Raw genomic sequence first — 23,424 nt, 5'->3', positions numbered from 1 at the left:
TTTCAATAAGCTCTAAACCTCATTCAATTAAGGTCTTGCGTTTTAATGAATAATTTAAAAGTTGGGTAAAAAATTATTGCCAATATTTAAAAAATATTTCGCCTTGCCCAAAAGGGCTGTGAACAATGATAAGTTTTCTGCATTCTCGTAGTGCACGTACACGGGAATGTTTCACGGGTCGTCACAGTTTAGCTGAAACATCCTGTGTTTATAGTTCGTTCAAAAGGTCACGGTTGTTGTTGTTATACCGGTTTCAAGGTTAACAATTCACCGATACATCGGGACACAAAGAGAATATTTATTCCTTTTTGTTCTGATTCACTTGAGTGTATTCCTAGGTAATGTATTTTTTAAAGCAACATTGTTTGAAGCACACAACCGCCGACGTATGACAACAAACACATATGTAGACGCACCAACGTTGACACACGTGTATTTACTCACAAATACGTACAGTAATCAACCAGTGCAACATCATATCATCATTAGTTGATATATGACACACGTTCCGGCACGCGGAAAGGCACGTGCTTCCGGAGGTGGCGAAATTCACGTGAGCGGACGCCCTAGGATAACACTTATTTGTGAAAATAGCTCCGAAAGCATTGAGCATGTTCTCTAAGCACGTCGCAATACATATCCAGAGGTAAGTAAGGACGTATTTAATCGGCTTGAGGCATTCTGCTTAAAAGATAATTGAGGAATTGTGCACGAATCTGCGGTCGAGAACAATTAATTATAGTTGGATGGCTTCAAGGTATAGGAAACATACGGAATGAAAATGCCATCCCATTTTGGGGAACAAATTTCTCTAAAAAATGAGTGGCTTGCTTACACTAATGACAGATTTTAAAGGTAAATGGTAGAAAGGTGAAGATAATGAACTTTATGGCGCCAGCCAGTACCCCGGTTCAAGGAAGATGCTTATCACATCCATCCATCCGACACCTTTCCCATAATTCCTCTAGAGAAAGGGAAATCAGGAGCGAAAAAGAGATGTGTTAAGAGTGATAAAAACGACTATTTGGCTACCCTGCACTAGGCAAGAAGAAATGGAGATATAAATAATATTGTTGGGTATTCCCTGCCAAAACCATGGTTTTGATTATGAGGCATGCCGTAGCGGCATACACTGGAATTATTTAGACCACCTGCGGTTCTCTAACGTGCACCTAAATCTAAGTATATAGACGAGCGTGTTTGCATTTTGCCCCCTTCAAAATGTGGCATCAGCTGCGGGGATCGAACCCACGACCTCGAGCTCACAGCTCAATGCCATAGCCACTAAGCTACCGCACCAAGGTGGCGATAGAACGATGAAAAAATTACTCCATCTCTCGCTAAAGGGAACCATGTGTGGATGCGAAGCAGCGGGGAGTAGCTTGAGCGGGAGATGGTTTCGCAGCGCTGCACGGGAGAGAGAAAGAGGCGCGCGCGCTCCGTCATTGGCATACCGCGCAACTACCGTGGCGCCCCCAGCGGAGTATGGAGCTGTCGCACCACCTGTCGTGCGCGCCGCTCCGGATTTCTAGAGGAGAGAAAGGGTGGCGGGGCGTAGGGGAGGTGAGAGAGGGGGAGGGGACGCGCATGCGCTGTGGGGGTGTGGGACGCCGCGGGAGGGACGGACAAAACCCCCGCCATAAGCTGCTTCGCATCTAAAACAAAGCTAAAGTTTTTGCTAGTGTAGAGGTTTCCTGTAAGCGAGGATGGTGAAGGTGACCGAAGATGGACAAGGTGGACCAGCTCGCGACCTGTAGGTTGACGCGACCCCTAAAACAGCCATAATGTTTGTGCTTACCAGCGGGGATTCCGCATATGGGCCAAAGATGGCGAGTGGTGGCACTTCGATGTGAGCCAGCTTGTGGAAGGGCGCTAGTCCGGCGAATGCCTTCACCTGCGCGTGACAAATGACAGCAGTGATTGAGGGATGAGCGCACTTAAGGCGCGCTTTATTCCGGCGTTTCCAGCATGCCAGGCAGCCGCCGGCGAAGTGGGACACGTTGCGCCGGCGACGCCAGGATCGCCGAAATTACCGTATTTTCGCCCATATAACACGCCTTTGCATATAACCCGCACCCCTAACTTTGAACTCCACGATAAAGAAAAAAATAACCTCGCGTATAACCCGCACGCATATCCGAAAAAATGAGGACTAGGAAGTTACAACTATGCGCAGCCATCATTTCGTTTTCAAAACAAACTTTTTTCAAAACGACCGCCGCAACGTTGTCAGTGGTGTCGTCGGATTCACTGCTGCCATCCGAGGCTTCGTCTCCGCTCTCGAAGACGTAATCGTCTTCGGAACCATCTCGCAGCAGCTCTGTTACCGATTTCTTCAGCAGCAGCTATGGCTATGATCTTCAGTTTCTCTTTCACAGTAAAAGACTGCCGCCGAGACACATTCATGATGCTTAAGGCTGGCCAACTGTGCAAACTGGGCGTACAAGAAACGGCAACTGACTCGTGCGAAAAGCGTGTGAAAAGCACAGAACACCCATACCGAAAAGCATTTTTCTTCCTCCATGCCGAAAAGCGTCTAACCAGACTATGAATGTGGATCAGGCAATAACCTGTGTTGGCCTCTTATTGGCTTAACACACGTCGATGTCGATAGGCATGCGGACAATGCGGACTCTACACGGCAGGCCGCGCGTTGCAGTGAAGTCGACCCCCACCCCCTCCCTTCGCGAATAATCGCAGATAACCGGCACCCACTTTTTAAGCACTTTATTTCAATTTTTGGTGCTGGTTATATGCGAGAAAATACAGTATGCCCCCTGCGTAGTTCGGCGCGTTGAACCAGCGATTGAACGTAATCCGCAGCAACGCGGTGATGAGCTGTTGTTGCGGAGCATGCACACAAGTGCGCGGCGAGCGAGCACTTTTTCCTCTGACGAAGGCTCAGACTTTGCGCGCCCTCTTCAGTGCACCCGAACTGCAGACCAGCATGCTGCCACCAAGCAACGCTAGCGCGCGATGCACTCTGGCCTAGCGGTTCTGGCGTAAGATGGGACATGCGCTATTCCCGCGCCGCAGTGCGCCGAACGCCGTCGGTCGCGCTGACCGGGTTGTGACGTAAGACGGTAGAGTGTCCACGCACTTTTCGCCTGCGTAGCGTAACTGCGCCGCGCGCACACGTTACGCCACACCTTAGCCTTCATTACGCATGGAAATTACACGCCTGGGCCCTGAAAGAAACTCCAGTGAAAAATGTGGCCGTACCACATGGCCCGTGGCAAGAGAATTGTAATGCTGGCCTGACTTTTCATCTCATAAATGCACACGTATGCTATGAGAGAAGCTTTAATGAATCATTTGAGAATAATTCTTACGCTCCGATGCTTATACACCATTATGACAGAACGTTAATATACTGTAACACTCTTAACAACCTGTGTTTGTTCATAATGCGTCTGTGTTATAATTTGCAACTGTTTAGTATTGCTCCATAACGGCACATTAGTGACTCCAGCCATAGCAAGAGTAACAATGCCGGTAATGTTGGAAACAATCTTCACCGTTCATTAGGTACATAGTTCATGGTAGATGTGTTAATGGGCAAATAAAGGTTAAAGAGACAATAGCCGGAGTTCAAATTTGCAACGTACGTCGTATTTTTAACAATGGAATGTGCAAATGAACGTTTACAAAAATCCAATTCATTCTACCGGAGGAGTCGAACCCCACTGTGCCTGCTTTGCTGCACCAACTGATCTGCGGCGACAGGAATATCCGTACAATCATTTATAAGCAACTCTGTTAATCTCAGCCACCGCAACTTGGAGCCATGCATGGCAGCGAATATGCAGCATGCAATAAACCGGAGCGGGGCCTTCGAGACCACATCATCCCTCCGATGCAATCTCCTAAAGGTCATGACCAGAGGTGTCAAGTAGCACGACATCTTATCGTTACGTGTCTCGCATACCTTGTCGTTGTATTCGGGTCTCTCGGACATCATGGTGAAGAAGCTGAGCGTGCCTTGAGAGAGGCCAATGTACAGAAGCTGCCTTTGTACTGTGTTGCTCAGCACGTAGTCGATCTGAGCGGGAAGATCGTAGATAGCGTGCTCGTGGAACCTGTAACACATGCAGAACACGCTTTGAATAATATTCCAGCCTTCTTCTTTCTGGGGGTATTATTATTAGATTACCAGCCACCGCGGCTGGTAATCTTCCTTTCAAATGCGAGGAAATTCTCTTGCCTACCTCTGCCTACGATGAGACTGGCTGCGCTTCTGGCTTCTGCGGATATCTCCGCTACAACCCCAAAAATGGCACTATGACACTGCGTAATGCCTACGTATTGCACTCGTGTCGCAGTAACGCAGCGACGGACGATAGATAACGCATTGTGTTCGGCGAAGTATCAGCGCTACATGATGCCACCAAGCGGCGTGATATTTGACGCCACGAATATACGATATACGCAAAACCGCAGCGAGTGAGCTTTCGCAGAGCCTTTGCAGCAGTAGTTCAAATAGCTCAAACGATAGTTGCCACCATGGAAGGCGAAGTGAGAGGGCGAGAATCATCGTCGTTATGCCGCCCAAAGAGCTGCGGCAAGCGACCGCAGGTTATAGTAGACACAGCAGGCGAAGCAATTAGTCACCTCCTTGAGCAGAGAAGATTCTCGAGAAGCGACCGTAATGAAGGCGTGAAACGAAGTGTAAAAAAAATGACTCAGTAATGTCTTAATGAGTCATCAATAAAGTGCTCTCGCGTTGAGATTGATGGTCTATAGAAGAATACTGCCAGCATATTTTTTAATTTTTCATTTTAATCAGATACTCACCAACAGCTTAACTTAAGCATGGTCACTTCAATGTACGGGAACCGGTAGAACATGCCCATCCACGTAAGTGTAGCACTGTAGCACATGTAGCACTAGCACGTACTATACACACGGTGCCATTGTTCATTCACTAGGGCCCGCAGCTGCCGTAGTTATTTTTTTTGTGGGATATAAATTGCGTAATGTACACATAAAAAATGGCCACCCCTACACCGGCAACCCTATGCACAGTAGAGATCGGCTTGCCGACTGCACGTGGACTGTCTCTATTTCAAACCTGTTTCCTTCATAATTTCTTTTCTTTGCGAACCAGGTGATTGGCTCCTCAAATGCAACCGGGTGGTTACATTAGTTTATGACGTACACGGATTGCATTACAAATTACACACATCGGTAACTATGCGTCCAAAGTGATCAGGTACATGTTGCTGTGGCCGAGGACGGGCAAGTGATGGCAACGACGTCAGCAGGAAGGCCGTTAGGATTTATTGGCTGTTCGAAGAAAGAACGAGGCTGGAAGAAACGAGCGGTTCGGGCAGGTGATCAGCGTGGGACTTTGCTGCAAAAGGACAATCGTGTCCTCAAAGCTGTGACAATATCGCCACGATTTTGCACTGTAGAGCCTTCAATGTGCGTGCTGCATGGGTGGGTTTGATAGAAAGCCCTATTGCCTCTGGCACTTAAAACACGCACAAGTTTTTTTTTAAAAGAAGAAAAAAAATTACTCCACCTCCCGCTAAAGGGAACCATGTGTGGATGCGAAGCAGCGGGGAGATCGTTAGCTTGAGCGGGAGATGGTTTCGCGACAGTGGCCCGAGCGCTCATTGCGGCGCTGCACAGGAGAGAGAATGGAGGCGCGTGCGCTCCGTCATTTTCATACCGCGGAACTACCGTGGCTCCCCTTGCGGAGTATGCAGCTGTCGCACCACCTGTCGAGCGCACCGCTCCGGATTCCTAGAGGAGAGAAAGGGGGAGCATAGGAGAGGAGAGAGAGGGGGAGGGGATGCGCATGCGCTGTGGAGGTGTGGCACGCGGGCGCCGCTCCGTGGAGGATTCCTAGAGGAGAGAAAGGGGGGAACGTAGGAGAGGAGAGAGAGGGGAGGGGACGCGCCTGCGCTGTGGGGGTGTGGGACGCGGGACAACACACAGAGCCGCCGGCAAGAAACGCTTCGCATTTAAAAGCATCTCTCTCACGTGAAGTTCCAGAACTGCCTCGACCGAACATCCAAAGATCGGTGCCTCCTGCCGAATGTGTTTCCCCGGGTGTTTCCGAGCCAGACGTCGTAGCCATTGTCAGCCAGCACGAACCCTGCAGTTCACGGCACATGTAGCAAGATTGCACGAAAAAACACCCCGTATTTCAGCAATATCGAAATTGTGTGCCTGTCGTGCTCTTAAAGAATCACTAACGATGGTCATTAGGTTACATTATCAAATTACGCATCTGCCACTAAACCTGGCACTGTTACCTAGCATGACGTTCGGTAAGCGCGGAAAGAGGCCAGGACAAGAAACAAGTGGCGAGGCTACCTTAAAATTTTGGCATCGAGTCACCGTGACGCGATGAATTTTGACAGCCCCTGCTTCTGTCTATTCATCCGTTTGGTGGTAAGAAATGACTACAGTCTTATTCTAAAGCAAATAAAATTGTCTTCTAAATACATTCGACTACCTGGCTTTCTTAAGAAACCAGTGCAATATGGGCCATAGGGTAAGAAGTTATAAACTTAGAGATTTTTTTAATTATCTGATTATGCATTTCAATTTTTTGTTCAAGTAATGTCCGCCTCTCCGAGTAGACCAGCTCATGGACTAGAATTGTGCTATCTGCCACAGGCAATTTACAAAAAAAAATGTTGGGAGAGCTCGCTGAAACACCCCGTATGCATAGGTGGAATACGCGCAGCGGCCCTATGCGTCTCTATAAATCCGCAGGCGCCTAGGCCGGAGCGAGCGCAGTGTATTTCTCGACCGTTCTGGGAGCAAAGCCAAGCAGAGCGGAACCAGACTCGAGCGGACCCTCGCAATATTGCAAGTGTACTCTTAAATCAAGCGCAAAGAGTGCCCGGCCTTTGATGCACCTCAGCTTCACACATGCTCAAGGATGTCATGGGTAAATACGCAGTTCAACGCACTTCCCTTCGAGGAACAAAGCTCCTTATATTATTCGTGCAGAAGTCATGTACGATGACTATTCAAACCGCGGTGTTTTCTTCTTCTTACTGGCTGGGTTTTCTAGACTTCGCTATCTTCGGGATCGGCCCACGAAAACAGCCAGATACATGACAAAAACTGGGCACGCATTAAAAGTGCATTTCATGACGTTCCTTTGGCTTTAGGCCAAGCAACTGGCTTCCTGTAAGATGTGGCTTCGAGTTTGGATTGGTGCTTAGTTCGAACAACTTGGGCTATTAGAAGAACTACAGTAAAATGTACTGGAATACGGAAAGACTAGAAGGAACTGAAAGTTCTATACGGCTAGATTCTGTCACACGCGTGTTAGTTGTCTGATTTTTCTTGGAGTTCGCAGCGTATATTATTTTCATGCGGCACATGTTTGACAACGTGCACAGCGGTATTTCAGTGGCCGGTGTTCTGCTGCAGAATCCGAGGTCGCGGTTTCGCGCATTGGCAGTGGGGGCAACGAGCACCGCTATGGAGGTACTAAATACGCGCATGCAATTAGGCTTACATTTACTGGGCATTAAAAAAAACAACACTCGTCCTATTAACCTCATCAAGTGTAAAGTGTTACGCTACCTTTTTCTTTCTTTTTCGAAACCAATTCAACTTGTGTTTACTTCAAGAAAGCCTACAGGAAAGAATGTTTACCTAAAAGCTGATTCATTAGCCGTTAGCCCCAATATTTTACGATATGGGAGTAGGCCCACAACTTCCACTAGCAAAAACTTTATTTGATGCGCAGTTCTCTAAGACGCTCTGTCTTCTATACAATCAAGTGCCGCTTTCCGGTTATATTTAGAAACATATGACACGCCGTTATTAAAATTTATATATGCTCACTGACGCTGAGAAACTGGCGCACCGACTCACATACCACAGTCTGAGAATAAACTTGCTAAAGTTGATAATTTTCATAGATGAACAAGGCACTACACCCTTGAGTCACGTTTAACCCTGGAATGTCAGCTAAACATTCCTCATAATCGCACCACGCGCCTCACACGTGTGACAGAAGCAACATGTCTGATGCTCGAACACCTCGACAGAATGCACGACCGCCATTTCCATTTATACATTGACGGCTCTGTTGACAAAGAGAATGGAGCTAGTACAGCGTGATCCCGTTTCTCAATGTCTCATGGTCAACCAGACTTGACCGCCTCGTGTTTTTTGCGGTATGTGAAAGTGTCGCCATTGAAGCAGCCTCGCGAAAACTACAGTCGTACAAGTAGCCTGCCGTTCTTTCTACAGATAGCAAGGCTGCGCCGCTACTATTACAGCGCGGGTTTCCCCTTAACAGTGTATCCAGCATACGTTACATACTGCTGAAGAATGACAAAACATCAGTTTTAGCATTGTTTTTCACTGGCTATTCTCCCATACCGGCGCAGAAGGCAATGCGGCCGCTGACAGTCAAGCGGGCCAAGTGGTGCAGTTCTGACCCACGAAGAAGGCTCCCCAGGACGCTAAATGAGTCATGAAGCAGGCCATCTGAAGCTAGTTGCTCTCTTTGAGGTCTCCGCCGCATCAACCTTGTGTGGCTAAGGGACTTCACAGAACTGAATCCGCTATACTTTATTGCATCCGCACAGTGTAAGCGCGCACTCCAGACTGGCAGACATGGTAGGACTTGGCACATGAGCATGTGTGTGCATTGTCCAGCTCTGGTGACATGGACCAATATTTGTTAGTGTCCTGAATTTGAAGCGAAACGATGAGTATTAATGGATGTACTGAAGTGCAAAATAGCGCCAGTGACATTTTGTTCCCGCTAACACACTAGATATTTAATAGAGAGTCCCTTCTGCTCCTCCCAACGTTCCTCCGTGATGCAGGGCCAGAGTGTGAAGGGTGAGGCGTGTGGCTTGACGTGAAATTGATAATGCGCAGCCTGTTGCGCTCTCTGTCCAGGCCCTCGTGTTACCGGGTGCTGTTATCTTACGCAATGAAATGTGATGGACTTCAGACGCTACCACATCTTATCTGTGGCGCTCGGTTGGAGCAATTGATGGCAACCTTTGTAAGGAGTTGTAAGGCAAGTAACTCCTCCTCCTCTTCCTCTGAGGCCAACAGATCTTAATGTTTTTAATGCGCTAGCTTTTACTGCGGATAGCATTCTTTGCCTACTTCTGCTGGTTTGCATCTATCTATCTATCTATCTATCTATCTATCTATCTATCTATCTATCTATCTATCTATCTATCTATCTATCTATCTATCTATCCATCCATCTATCTATTCATCCGCCTGCATGGGTAGTCAGCGGTCGAATGTGTAGTGCATCGGTTATCGCACCGTCGGACCAGCGCCTCCTCTGAGGAGGAGGCGCTGGTCCGACGGAAGTTGCAAAGTTTGTATGACCAGCGCCTCCTCTGAGGAGGCGCTGGTCATACAAACTTTGCAACTTTCGGCACTGAGTATGTGGTCGTGTGTACGTATGTGCCGCGCTTCAACGAACCTCTTTCACACCGGCATGGGTTACTGTAGACGCCGAACTTGGATCACGGGGTATGTGCGCGTAGGAGTGTGTCGCTTGTCAACGAACATCTTTAACGCCAACTTGGGTAGCTATATAGGTATGTGCCACTGGGAATGAGCCGCTCTACAATGACGTAAATAATCTCTCAAGTTTATCCTGTGCTGAGCAGAATCGAAACCACGTCATGAGGGTTCTTCAATGACAGCTACCCGACGCAGTAGCAGCTGCGCCAAATATGCGCTCGGCATGTAAGGCTTTTCAATGAATGCCTTTCCCGCCAAAGCTTTAGCGACCTGCCCCTCAATGCACTGGGCATGTGGAGCTCTTCGCTGAACCGCTCGCCAACTTGGGTCACTGATTATGTGCCACTGAGTGTGCGGCAAGCGAGGGAATAATTCTCAGCGTTCGCAGGCACCGGGGTGCCACGCTTCTTGTCTCGAAGGCCCAACGCTGACTTCTGAGCAGCGTCCCTAGATTGCGCAGCGTGTCCCGAAAGAAGCGCGACAGGACGCGTTTCTCAGCGTTCGCACGCACCGGCGCGCCATGCATTCCGGAGTCCACGCGCAGGCTTCGCGGCGGCGGCGCTAGATAGCGCCGAGTGTTCTTAGGGAAGAGCGAAATAGGAGTCGTGCTGCAGTACCTGCCTCACACATAACTCGTTTCGACGGTGGCAATACGCCATGTCAATATATTGATTCACTGCTAGCGCATTACCGTGGACGGGTACCATGGACGGGTCATCGTGAGACGGGTACTGTCGCAATATTCTGAAAGCACGGTGCACACTTTGCAAAAATCATGTTCGACTTGTAGCATGAATATTTAGGTTATAGAAAGGTCAGTCGTCATAGTTACAAGAATTGATTACTAATATTGACCCCTTATGCCGTATAATGGGAAACACATTAGTTGAGAAATATTTACAAGTACGTGCGCTGGTTATTATCCAGATGACGCAAGAACGGACGCAAAAAATGTACTACTTAACAGCAGCAATATAGGGCGACTCGCCAAATTTTGCGTTAGACCTGGTAGAGCACTGCACGGGCTCGGTCTTACCTGAAAGCCCGTGGGCCGGGCCGGGCCGGTTAGAGCAGTTTTTTCACGGGCTCGGGCCAGGCTCGGGCACGGCGTGTGCTTTTTGACCCGGGCACGGGCCGGGCTCAGGTTTTTTGACGCGGGCCCGGGCCGGGCTCGGGCTTTCTGCGAGTTATTCTCGGGCTTCTCAACTCTGAAAAACATGTATTTTTGGGTCTCGGGCCGGGTTCGGGCCAGTTTCGAGTCGGGCTCGGGCCGGGCTCGGGCTTAAGGTAAAGGGGTGGCGGGCCGGGCCGGGCGGGTAACGTAGATTATTTCCGGGCCCGGGCCGGGCCCGGGTCTCGCCATAAAAGTTTTGATCGGGCTCGGGCGGGCCGCCCAATGTAAAAACGGGCCCGGGCCGGGCCCGGGCCGCAAAAATTGGCCCGTGCAGTGCTCTAAGACCTGGTACTGCACCTCTTAAAATACTATTGTTTCGCATTACTCTCCTTGCTAAAGGGACTTACCAAATTGTGTTTTCTTTTGTTGCGAAATGGTTACCTTCATATCCAAGGGCTACGTACAAGATTATTACCTTGTCAGTAGTCGGAACATTCAAAAGTTGCGTCTCCATATAGAGACACAACGACTTTAGGGGCTATGGAACACACGATGAACACACCGAGTGATTGGTCAGGGAAGTCGAGCACCAGGGACGCGGAATCTGCGAGAAGGCCCGTCATGACGAAGACCGGACCGCGTCCTCCGCACCAGCGGTCCTTGGAAGCGCTGATGTGAGCGCAGGAACCCATCCTTCCGTGGGGTATTCGATGCATCTGCAGCATGTAGCCATCTTCGGTGACTACCTCGTGGGTCTCTAAGGGGTAGCCATTGTTGCCGATGAGGGACTCCTGGCAACAAAAAGAAGGGCGGACAGAGGACATGGGTATTTCTCTTTACTTTTGGCCATGAGAGTAGCAGCTCTTTTAAATTAAATCAAGCGAAACGGGAAGGTTGGATTTTTAGGAAAGGCTATTTCAAAATCTCCTACAACCTACTTAGTAAATGAAAAAAAATTCACGAGCACCGGCACCAGCTGCATAGTCGAGCTATCGAGCTATGCAGCTGGTGCCGGTGCTCGTGATTTTTTTTTTCATTTACTAAGTAGGTTGTAGGAGATCTATGCAGCTGGTGCCGGTGCTCGTGAATTTGCATAGTCTTTGCATAGAATTTGAAGCTGCATAGTCGAGCTATTAGACATAATTGCCTCCACCTCTAGAGGTTTTCACACATCTATTACACAATATAGGCGGCAACAATGCCTGTATACATAAACTTAATAAACGGGAATCACAACGCGGAAGTGGAACTTCAAAACGCAACACGGAAGCACCTTCTGAGGCGAGCACAATGACCCATTGCAACAAATTGCGATTAGGGTTGCCAACTCTCGAGTGGACGAAATGGGCACAGAAGGGTCAAGGGGATGGCGGCGGCTGGTGATGACCTACCCTGTCAGTGCCAGGAGTCGCCAATCTGTACTCGCAACAATGCTTAACAATTTTTTATGTCCAACGTACGTGCTACCATGCGTGTTACCATGCATATATAAGAAAGGTGCAGTATAGTTGCCTAACACGGCTACCAATTCGAATAAATATACTGTGAATGGATAGAGCCTGCTACAGAAAAAGAACCACTATAATAAGAAAACCGGCTTTATGGTTATGACAAAAAGAGACTAATGTGCAAACAAACTGTCAGGCATTAGAGAAACTAAATCTGGTCTATTTAATGCTATACCTTAAAAAAAGCAGAAGTCGGAAGATTTGGCCATCCTAACTGGATCAAGTCTGGATGCAGGACATTTACTCAAAAGTTGGTACTGTCGCGCTATATTCAGGACGGTTGGCAGCCCTAATGGCAAAATGGCAACACACCAGAAAACCATTCTCTCTTTTTCGCTTTTTGTCTTTCTCAGCAAATTGAGAAGGTTCGCGGCAACCACAACAACGCCCCCTGCGGTTGACACGGCATTACTTTCAGTATGTCTACTCATATGTGAAATGTTATCCTATTGTAAAGACCGAAGAACGGAAGGGGCAAAGACGCAAGAGGTTTTGTACATCTAGCTATATGATGGTGTCAGCTCTACGATTCCTTGCTGTGTTGGATCGTTCAACACATATTAGCCTCCAGCACTCAGTCTTAGTCCCAACTCTGGTTTTGGATAAATATTATCTCTCCACTGTGCACCAGAAAAGCGCCAACGCCATTTCCAACTGATACAATCATACTTTGATGTCGAAAGCAGTGAACGAGTTGGAACTAGTTATTGCCGTGAAAACTACAAGTGTTCGCCACGTAGAACATAAACTAACTGGCCCAGTTTAGAACCCTCGTACTACTGTTCCGTACATTAGCTGATTTAGAGCTCGCTGGTTGCTTTGTAAGCGAGAAAACGCCTTTCGAGAACTGCACGCTTCTCCGCAAGTCACATTAGGCTAACCCATTTTGGCGTTTGCTATTGATAAACTATCTGAAAGCATTGCGACCGTATTTACAAAACTTTCGCTACGTTAAAACTCCTCTTTATTGGTTGGCCATATTCACCGTCTGCTCATTCACTGTCGACGTTGGCTGGTGTGCTAATTTGTAAGTAGTGCGCTAGCATACGAACGCCTCCGCAAACGTGGCGTCCCATTCGAAGTAAGCAGACAGGCTCATTGTCAGAGAAGAGCTCAGCCCACGATCACAGCGCAAACACCGAAAAGAGTTGAACTCACAATTCCGGTGCAAACTCCTCCATCTTTGGCGCTATTCGGAAGGAGTCTTGAAGTGAGGTTAAGGGCGAGGCCGAAGCTGGTCACGACGAAACGGGGCAGAAGCTGTGCGATAGCCACCATTGCAACTCGGGGAGAGATTATCAACTATACCATTTAACACTAAAATTCTTATCTGTCACTTTGCGTAGATAAATGACGAAGCAACCAGGAGTCAGCAGTGATGTTCTCACACCTGCCGCTTCAATAACGGCATTCTGCCGAAAGAGTTTTCCTAATTTCGGCACGAAGCTCGTTTTACGATTACTGTTGACAATGAAGGTGCGAATGATAAGTGCCGGTAACCTTAGGCGGCTTTGCTCCCACCACTTCCCTTTTACCACAACAAACGGAGTCTTCGAGGTCTGCCGTCACATGAGGGTTCGTAAAACGTCGGTGACTTAAAGGCGGTACGAGATTTTCCTTGCTGGGACAAAAGCGCGCGTCACGTTGGCGGAGACGGTTTGCGGTTCACTATGGAGTAATTCAGGCGCGACGTAACAGGCGTTACACTGTGCGTGGTGTGCGCCCTTTTTGAAACTGACAACCAGTGGCGACGTGGTGCCGTTCGGTACGCGACAGCGCGAACGCTTACAGGAGTTGGTGTTTCATCCGCGAGGGTTTTTATTAGCGACGCGCTCATCCGCCAAAGGTCGTCCGCACGCTTCGCGGCAGATCGGCGGCGCCTTCCGGGGGAAAAACGCATCCGTGTGTGCGCATAGATTCGAGGGCACGTGTACCTACCTTTCTGTGGTCAGGGCCGCTGCTATGTGTTGGCTGATCGAGGCGGCGTTGCCTTTGGCCTAAATAGTTGCTTAACTACCACAACAGCCGCATTTGGGGACACGCTGATGATCTACAATTAGCGGAAAAGCGATTCCTTGATCTTACCTAATCGTGTGCTCGGCCGAGTGGATATAAATCAAAGGCAATACCGCTTACTGCTCAGCTTTTGTCATAGTGTGACGTTCATGTGACTTAACAACGTGTTAAGAGTTGTCGTGATACAATATAGCGGGTAATCAAGCTGGTTAGGTTCGTCGATGTTTGAGGTTATGCGTTGCGACGATTGCGTTTTTCCTGTCGGGGTAACGCACCGATATATTGTGCTTGCGTAGGATTACCATATGGTTTATTGTTGGCATTGTCATGTAGGCAGTGTATCAGAGTGTATGTATAGGCCTGTGTACCCTGTTATCTCGTGCTACTGCTCGGATGGTTTTACGCTTGAAATTACCAGGTGTCGCGTAAACAACAACCACAATAAAAGGCGCACTACTGCGTCTGCCATACATAAGATACACGATCTCACTTATTATTGCGATAGCAATTATATGGACACTCCAAAGCAGATTTCTGCCGTCGGCGTCGCCGTTGCCGTGAGGTTCCGTATGACGTCAATGGAGATGAAATCGTCGCCGCGCGCCGCCGAACGCTGTATGTGCGAGTGAAAGGGCGCGAGGGACGCGCTCTTTCACGGGGAGTGAACCCACGGCGGAAAACAAACGCGCGTTCTGCGCCATGCTTCCTTAAGGGCTGCAGAAGTAGGCGTCTCTTTCCTCCTTTACAATCACCATATATGTAGAGCAAACGCGCCTTCTTCCAACGCGCTAAAGGCGGTGGAGGTGGGGGGGAGGGGGAGGGAAGGGAGGTGACTTTTAGCTGCGGCACCAAGTGCCTATTTATACCAGAGGCTCCGGCAACAGTCAGCAACGCCGCACGCATTTTGTGCGAACGCGGGCAAAACGCCGACGGTGTCGACATTAGTTCTGCGTGTTGCCGGTGCTGCTGCATGTCCAAGTTTATACAGCTGATAAAGCTACTATCATTTACTCCGTATAGCTCTCTACAAATTTGCTATCGCAATTGATGCTTCGCCTTTCAGGTGAAACTGCGACCACTTTTTTACGTGCACTCTCAATCTTAAGCCCAGACCACGCGTAGGCTTGCCGACGCGCGCAAGCTCGCGCCGGCGCGCTTTGCATTTTGGTTCATTTATAGATATTTTGGTTCACTCATAGACTTCGTTCCCTCACATACATTTTGACAGACATCGTATCGTACTTTGTTAGTGACACTGCTTTAAAATGCTGAAATATTGATAAATACAGTTGTGTTATTTTAGAGTCGTTAGATCAGCGAAAAAAAGTACACAAAAAAGGAACATTCTCGCGTGACATAAATAGATAGCACTGAGTGTTGGTTTCACCATACCGTAGCTGCATAGCCAGGCGCGTCAGAACGAGAGGCAGCTAAGCACCGATATCTGCCTGGAAAAGATATCCATGCTCACGTAGCGCTTGGGCGCGTACGATCTGTCCGCACCATCTGCGCATGCTTAGGCGCGCCGGCGAGCACACGTGACGTCCGGGAGGCTTTTCTGTAAGTGTCCACCTAGTGGACATACCCATTTCGTCTGCTGATGAAGAGCTGATTGGCCGAAGACGCCTGTCTCCTTCTGAGACGTACCCCAGCGCAGCCAATCAGAACTTCAGTAGCAGACGAAATGGATATGTCCGCTAGGTGAACACTGACAAACAACCCCCCCCCCCCCCCCCTCCGGCCTGTGGAACTGAAGAAGCGCATACAAGGCTGCAGTCGACCGCCTGGCCTGTGGCCCGTTTTCGTAGTTTTGGGGCACACGAGGAAAGTCGTACGTACCCGGCTTTCCGTAGTAATACATTTGAAATTTCTACTTGAGACTGGCTTAATTGGACGTTCGGCTCTACGTTTCGGTGTGATGAAGGTACGAAATACATATATGAACGTGTTTTGTCTGGAGGTATTGCACCTGCGTGCATTGCTAAATCTTACACATACGTGCTGCGTATTGGAGCTGTGTATGTATAGCTTGTTGTAGCATGTTGTAGTATGTATAGCATCTTGCTTTCCATCTCTCCCCCTTCGAGTTTCCGGTGCGAGAACTCCTAGGCCAGAGACACGCTCTTCCGGCTAACCTCTCCACCTCTCTCATTATTACAACCTCTCTCTCCTGCATATGATAAGATTTCGGAGAATACTTGTAGAACGGCATCCCAACAAATTCTGGAGGTGAGCATCTTTTTAGTCTGGTTTGTATCAGCTCTTGAACACAGTGAGTATCTAAGCTCTGTTTCTCAGAGGGTCAATGCACAAAGTGCAGGCACATGGCAGCTATTTAGATCACCGTGTGGACTGGCTTGTTACTATATACGCTATGATAGGTTCGAACCGGAAAATTGGTTTGCAAATAGTTTGCGAACATATTAGATTAGCTGAGTATTGGTCGCGACTCGCTGTTCTGTGCCGACTCATGTGCTTGCATACTATAATTTCCGCAGACTTTAGTGAGCATGAAAGAATTTGGGAGCATGTCGATCTGAGTGAAGGACCCCATATACTGGTTGAGCCCAGCTGAGCCTGGTTGAAAGCAACTTAGGTGAGCAGAATGTGGAACTTTGTTTGCACAAGAACACTTCAAATAGCTGCACATTCTTGAACAAAATTTGCATGGGGCGTGTTTATGTTTGTTTGTTTGTTACTCCTGTGTCGTTCGCACTGGAAGTGTGAATCACACGTTACGTGTGTGCACAAAATTCTGGGTGGATACAGATAATTATTATGCGAATGAGTTGACATTGTATGACAATATTTGTGAGGACGGAGAGAGTACTTTTTTTTTCATCACAGTCACCATTCCCTCATACAGCCCTCCACACCCTGCCCCTCCCACCCCTTCAAAAAAAAAAAAAAACACGATTGCCCCGCATGTATAGTCCCTGATTAGGAACCTTTGAGGTATCATCAAATAAATAAGTAAATAGAATTATTACGTTCCGTGGTTCACCTTGAAGGAGCTGCCAGTTGGAAAGCATTCGACTGACTGCTCGAGATGGAATATTGGCAATTAGTTTGTGAGCTAAGATATTGTTCCGAGTAGCCCATTATCTGTGAGCGACTTATCGTTATCTTAAAACAGCTCCTTACGTTTTTATCTTTTACGTCAAACTTCAAGAAACACTAATACAGATAATTATTTACGGGGAATCTGTAGGTTTTTGTTTAATACGCGGAATAAACTGCATACAAGCGCACCGTTTCTAAGAGCAGTGTCGTGTATATGTGTGTGTTCAATAAGCGCCGTCACTTGCAAATATCATGGTAACAACATTTTAAATATAAAGAACTACCCTTTTTGTGGGAAAAGCGACTTAACCATATGCGTCGCTTCGACTTAACCATATGCGTCGCTTTGAAAACAGAAACACTGGACGTCGTGGATACCTGACCGAAGAGAGAGTGCTGGTAACTGAATTGGAACCTGTATGGAAATTTAGTTTTATCTTGTTACAGGTGTTTCATCACTGCTGCAAGGAAATGTTAACTATTCTCTTTGATGAAAAATATGCCACAATTTTAGCAAAGATCGCATCCTGTGTTAATTGGTCATTCCTGAGGAACACGATTTCCGCAGAAGATAGACAACAGGATGCTGCGCCAATACGGTTAATTGATGTTTGTTCATTTCGTCGCAAAACAGAAAACGCACTGATCCTAGTCATGTAAACCACATTTTAACTAATGTGGCAATACAACTGCAGTAATACATTTTCTACATTATTGCAGATAGAGTTTGTAAAGATGCGGAAAATAAAGAAAATAGAGACACATTGACTAATGTTGCTGCACGTATTTCGCGTCTCTCAGTGAATGCTGACAAAAAAAATCAGAACTATGAAATGAACAATCGAGGAAATAGGAAGGAAGGCAGGCAGGAAGCGAGGCAGAGCAAGGCAGAGCAAGCAAATGAATCAAGCAATGCAAGCAAAGCAAACCAAGCAAGCAAAACAAACCGACCAAGCAAGCAAAGTAAGCTAGCAAGCGAGCAAAATACGGGACGAAACAAGCCGGATGAGAAGAGCATTGCGTCTTCAGCTAGGAGAGTTAGCTGTTTAGCTAATTTGTGCCTGGTCACTCGGAACCAAAACGGGCGCTTGAGGAGTCCCATTCCAGTAAGTTGCTTTCATTTTAATGCACCGTGTCATTTTCTTCGCTTTGTCCTACCGTTTGCGTTGCTTCTACTGTGTTGAGCCTGAACCAACCTGCGTATCTCCGTACACTTGTGTGAGGGTAACCTGTAAATTAAGCCTGGAGTAGCCCCGCCGTCAGGAATCGCAGTCAGGAATCGAACCCTCGACCTTGCACTCATCATTACAGCAATGACAGAGCCACTGAGTAACCGGGGTGGTTCTGTTTGTTTGGAAGCGCTCTCGCGCACCTCTGACTTGCCTCGGAGGAACAGCCCGTAGGTGCGCCGTATTTAAATATACGGCGCACCTACGGGCTGTTCCTCCGCCTATAAGTATTGCTGCCAACAGGACGCGTGACACTGGACGGATATTAAATTAAACTGCTGGCTCTAACGTCCCGAAGCGGCACCCCTTGCTATGAGGGACGCCGTGGTGCTCTTTAATGCGCGCCCAAATCACGGTAAACACGAGAGTTTTTGCGTTATGCCTTCACCGAATCCGACCACCGCAGCGAGACATTGAACCCGGGCCCTCGCGCTCAGTAGAAAATAAAAAAATAATAAATAATAACGCTATAGCCACTGAGCCACAATAGCAAGTGATACCGCTTAAGTGTTTTTATCACATGCTTATTGGCGGCGAAATGTTTTCAGTCCATCAGAACTAAAAACGCCGTGTATTAAGCGGGAAATGCTTTAACTCCCCGTGTAGGCGACCTTCAAGTGGAGAGAGAGAGAGAGAGAGAGAGTAGATTTTAATGAAGAGAAGGGAGGAGAGGTCAGCCTGGAGAGCGTGTCTCTAGCTACTACTCACTGGGGTAAAAGGAAGTGGGAGATACAGAGAGAGGTAGGTGGCAGGTGATTATGATATCGTACAATGAGCTACTATTTACACACGTTGTCCAATACGCGGTTGTGCACTTTTTACACATTACACACAGAACTAATGTTGCCCACACAGAACGTCATCGCACAAACACATTTCGCGCACTGCACAGGTCCTAGAGACGACCGTCTAAGCCCGTCTCACACATAAAGTTCAAAAGTGATCTTATGGTGCGCTGGGCATGATCAACGCTTCTCCATGCGCCTAAAAAAACCTTCGCTTCCGAAAAGGGGCGGGAGTCCAAACAGTCAACACTACGCTTTAGTGTCCTTCGCTCGGCCGCATATTGAGGGCACACGCAAAGTATGTGTTCTATTGTCTCGGGAGTGTGACAGACGCTACAATCAGGGTCCCGTTCTCGTCCAATCTTGTGAAGGTATTTGCGAGTGTACGCCACACCAAGCCGTGATGGATGGATTAGTGTTTTCTGGCCTCTCCGCATCCGAAGTGGAAGTCGGAATCGCAAACCGGCGTCGACCTTCAAGTGACCTTGAGCCAAAAGCTAGAGCCGCTATCCGGGCACTCCCTCTGGGCATCGTTGCGAGAACAAAACGAGATCATCTAAGCAACCAGTCAAAACTGATGAAATGCAGTCTGTGGCCCCCAACTATTTGGACAGGACCACATGACATAAGCTAGTTACTGCCCCAACAAGTCACAAAAAATATTGCTACCCATTTCTTCCTAATGTTTGTTCACAATATCATTGAAGCCGTAACTTCTATTACGCTAAAGTTTTATTTATCATTTCCAATAGCGACGTTCAAAAGACAGATACAGGGCACCATACAGAATGTGACCCCTTTATACCCCACCTGCACAACAGGGCACCATACAGTTGATTGTCATCTTTTGGTGCTGAGACAGAGTTGCCCGTGCTCTTTTCAACGCCAGCTTTCCGTGAGTTGGCTGCATATTTGCAGCCGACGACTTCGACGCGACAAGAAGGAAAAAATTGCCCCCACCTCCCCGAAGGGAACCGTGAGGAAATGCGAATGCATTTCTTGCGGCGAAAGTACACGGCGTAGTAATTTTAATGGCGTAAACTAATGACGAGACGAGGATTTATACCGTAACCATTTATTTACACATTCATCAGCACCTGTTGAAGTTTCTCCGCCGCGTCTCGAACACGAACTTCAGCGTCTCGGCTCGCCGTTGACGTCTCACAGCGGCGTATCGAGCACACATTTCCGGATCTTCGGCTCGGCGTTGGCGTTTCGCAGCGGCTTCCCGAGCACGGAGTTCGGTATCGGCAGCTTGCTTCGCTCGCTTGCGTTCGGCATCACGCGCTCTTCGCTTCGCAGCCTCGTCTTCCGCTTCTTCTCCTCCGGTTGATGATGACGTTGAAGCTACTGCAGTGACGTCACCTCCAGCGAGAGGTGTAATGCTCGGGTTGGATTGTATTACACTTCTTGCTAGGGGTACCGTTGCCGTCAGACATTCGCCTTCACCGACTTCTGCCATCGCCTTGAGAGGCGCCCAGCCATAGAGAGGCGCCCAGCCAGAGTGAGGCGCGCGCTTCACTCTATTTATATATACGTGCGAGCGAGCGAACGGGAGAGTGGGGCGCAGGGAGGAGAGAGAGCGAATGGCGAGAGAAGGAGCGGCGAAGCACTGTGCCTACCCTCTCCTACACTCTCTTCACACACGCGGGAGCTCCGCCTAGTTCCCGCGATGCAAGCGCCCTCACACGCCAGAGCGCGCTCCTCCTCTCCACTCACTCTCCGCTACTCCGCCCGCACTATCTGCTCTGGTTGCTAGGGGCGAGGATGAGCGCGCGCGCCCGCAGCTGTTGCTATGGGAGAGGGAGTGAGAGCGGAGAGATAACACCTGCCGGCGCGCGGACACCGACAGACGCCTGACATGCCCCTACTAAGAAATGCATTCGCATTTAATAAGCGTTCTACAGACTGTATTCTGTGGACGATTAAGTGTTGATGATGACAGGCAGGAACATGGAAAGGCCTATGTTCTCTGGTGATCTTGCACGGAATACGAAACATGGTACAACCGAGATGGGCGGGGCACGTGAGGATCGATACCGTGAAGGAGTGTGAAAAGAAACAGGTCAGCGTGATTACGTCGACAGCGAGCGCAATGAGAATAATCTAACAGTGCTATAGCTAGGTCGAGTGTCCATGTTAGCAATAATAATAATAATAATAATAATAATAATAATAATAATAATAATAATAATAATAATAATAATAATAATAATAATAATAATTTATACCCCCTGTCCGTGGTTTCAAACGTTGTCGCACTATGTCCTATGGTAGTGGCCTGTTGAAGTTCAGTCCTTGTAATCGCCTGCTGCCTCTTTAAGCTTGATTATTGTGACGAGTTCGATCATCGCGATATTTATACGACCTCGTGAAGAACCCTGAATATCCAGGAAGAAAGCTTGAAGAATATTTATTAGGTACCTGCAGAAAGCTCTACATCGGAAAAAAGAACATTACCCACGGCGGAAGAACCCCCGCCATTCTATAAATATGCATGCATCTGCGTGCAGTTCATTCGATCAGCCCTACCTGATGTTGACCTAGTTAACACCCCGGCAACTCAGGTTTTTGCGGATGTTTAGCCGTCAAACACTTGACGCATGAAGAGCTGCAGAGATGCAGGAGCGTCAGTTGGCGCAGTCTGACATCGTCGGCAGTGCCCGCCGAGGTGCTCGACTTCGGGTGGAGACGAGGCGGGTGCGTTTTGCCTATGCGGAACCGCTCGGCAGCGTGGGGAATAACTCCCAATAACCGCTTCCCTCAAAGCCGGCAAACAGAAACGTTACGGCATGCTTTGTTCGACTGCCCAGCGTAAAAAACTTTTTGGTTCTTACTGTGGCAAATGTTCCATGTATGTAGAGAGTCAAGAACACAACCGCGAATTCTCTTCGAGGTTATCTTGTGGTGCATAGGTGGATTTGTGCTGTGGTGCCAACGAGGTTCGGCGGCACTTAATGGTCGACACGTTTCATAATGATCCGTAGTGGGCGCATTACTGCGCACCTGTTACCGTACTAACACCTTAATCTCTGGCAGGTCTGAACACCTGCCAGACTTGTATGTCACCTTAGTGTGTTCTCCTTTTCCTTCATATTGTGCCCTGTTGATGGTATGTGCCATTTTCCTCAGTATTTGAATGTTTTCTGGTGCTTGAAACAAAGTTCACATGTATTTTTATGAATGAGTTTGTTGAAATAAGCTTCTCTTAAATTGCCATAACGTTGACCGCCGAGAAGTCGGCCAGCCATTCCACAAGGGTGCCTGGTTTACTTTTCTGTCTTTTGAACATGAAAACAACAGCATGTCACGTTTCCCTTTTTTTTTCGTTATTTGCAGGCCTAAAGGACGCAACCTTTATACAGAAATAAATAATTTACTTAGAGGAAGCCAGAATAGTCAGCCCGAGCGATAGTGCGCTCTGCATTTGGAAAAGGACAGAGGGACGGAGGACAACAGTGTGGAGAACAGTTATGCGAGAATACATGGCTAACAGAGCTGCATTCATAAAGCCTCGAGTCCGGACATTTGCTCAGAAAAAATTGGAGCATGCCCCAAACTTACTCTGCACCACATGTCGGATTGGCCCAAGGGCGCAAAACAGACTTCTAGGATAATAGTCTGGCTTTGGGGTCTGCTTTCGAAGAGGCTGAACTCCATGGTGACTGTTTGTCGGCTGGGCAGACGCAAGATAAGTGCGGCTAGTATCTATGGCATATGACAGCATATCAGTGCATAGAAAGGTAACAATTGTTTTTTATCAGAGGTGAGAATCAGCTCATTTCTGCAGGCTGGTGTTGGGAAGCTTTGCGTTATGCACTGTCCCAATGTCGCGCGTATGAGCCTAATACATTCACAGTGATCAGCACCGCACAAGTAATGGGGTCACGGGCACCGGAATGATGGCGCGCAATACTAGAAGCCCGATTTCATCCTTCTTTTTTATATTGTCAGGTCCCCGGCGGATGCGTGGCTACAGGAAATGAGGCACACACAGCAAAACCAAATTTAACTAAACATCCCGATCAAGACTGATTGTAATCGATGGGTATTTAGATGCAGCTAAAATTGAAGGTTTTGTTCTCTTGCGCCGTGTAACAATCATATTCTGCTGCTACGTTGGCGTGAGTGTGCGTGAGCTCAGCACGTAAGTTTAGGTTGTAGGTTATGACTGCCTCGGCATTTGCTGAAAGTTAACTATGGAACAGTACATGAAGCAAATGTGGTCA

General features: G+C 48.1%; 1 protein-coding gene across 1 annotated transcript in view; it reads right to left on the bottom strand.

Moving 5' to 3' along the window:
• Positions 1-22,855, bottom strand: part of LOC119462426 (lipase 3) — a 39,363-nt gene extending 16,508 nt beyond the window's left edge. Inside the window, exons 1-5 of the mRNA XM_049672973.1 lie at positions 22,760-22,855; positions 11,157-11,385; positions 5,989-6,103; positions 3,929-4,079; positions 1,799-1,894 (exon numbers count right to left, since the gene is read on the bottom strand). Coding sequence (XP_049528930.1) covers positions 1,799-1,894; positions 3,929-4,079; positions 5,989-6,103; positions 11,157-11,385; positions 22,760-22,855 — 687 coding nt within the window. The remainder of the gene's footprint in view (positions 1-1,798; positions 1,895-3,928; positions 4,080-5,988; positions 6,104-11,156; positions 11,386-22,759) is intronic.
• Positions 22,856-23,424: the final 569 nt, after the last annotated feature.

Source organism: Dermacentor silvarum, chromosome 8 (assembly GCF_013339745.2).
Source record: "Dermacentor silvarum isolate Dsil-2018 chromosome 8, BIME_Dsil_1.4, whole genome shotgun sequence".
NCBI lineage: Eukaryota > Metazoa > Arthropoda > Arachnida > Ixodida > Ixodidae > Dermacentor > Dermacentor silvarum.
This window is presented reverse-complemented; position numbering and strand designations above follow the sequence as displayed.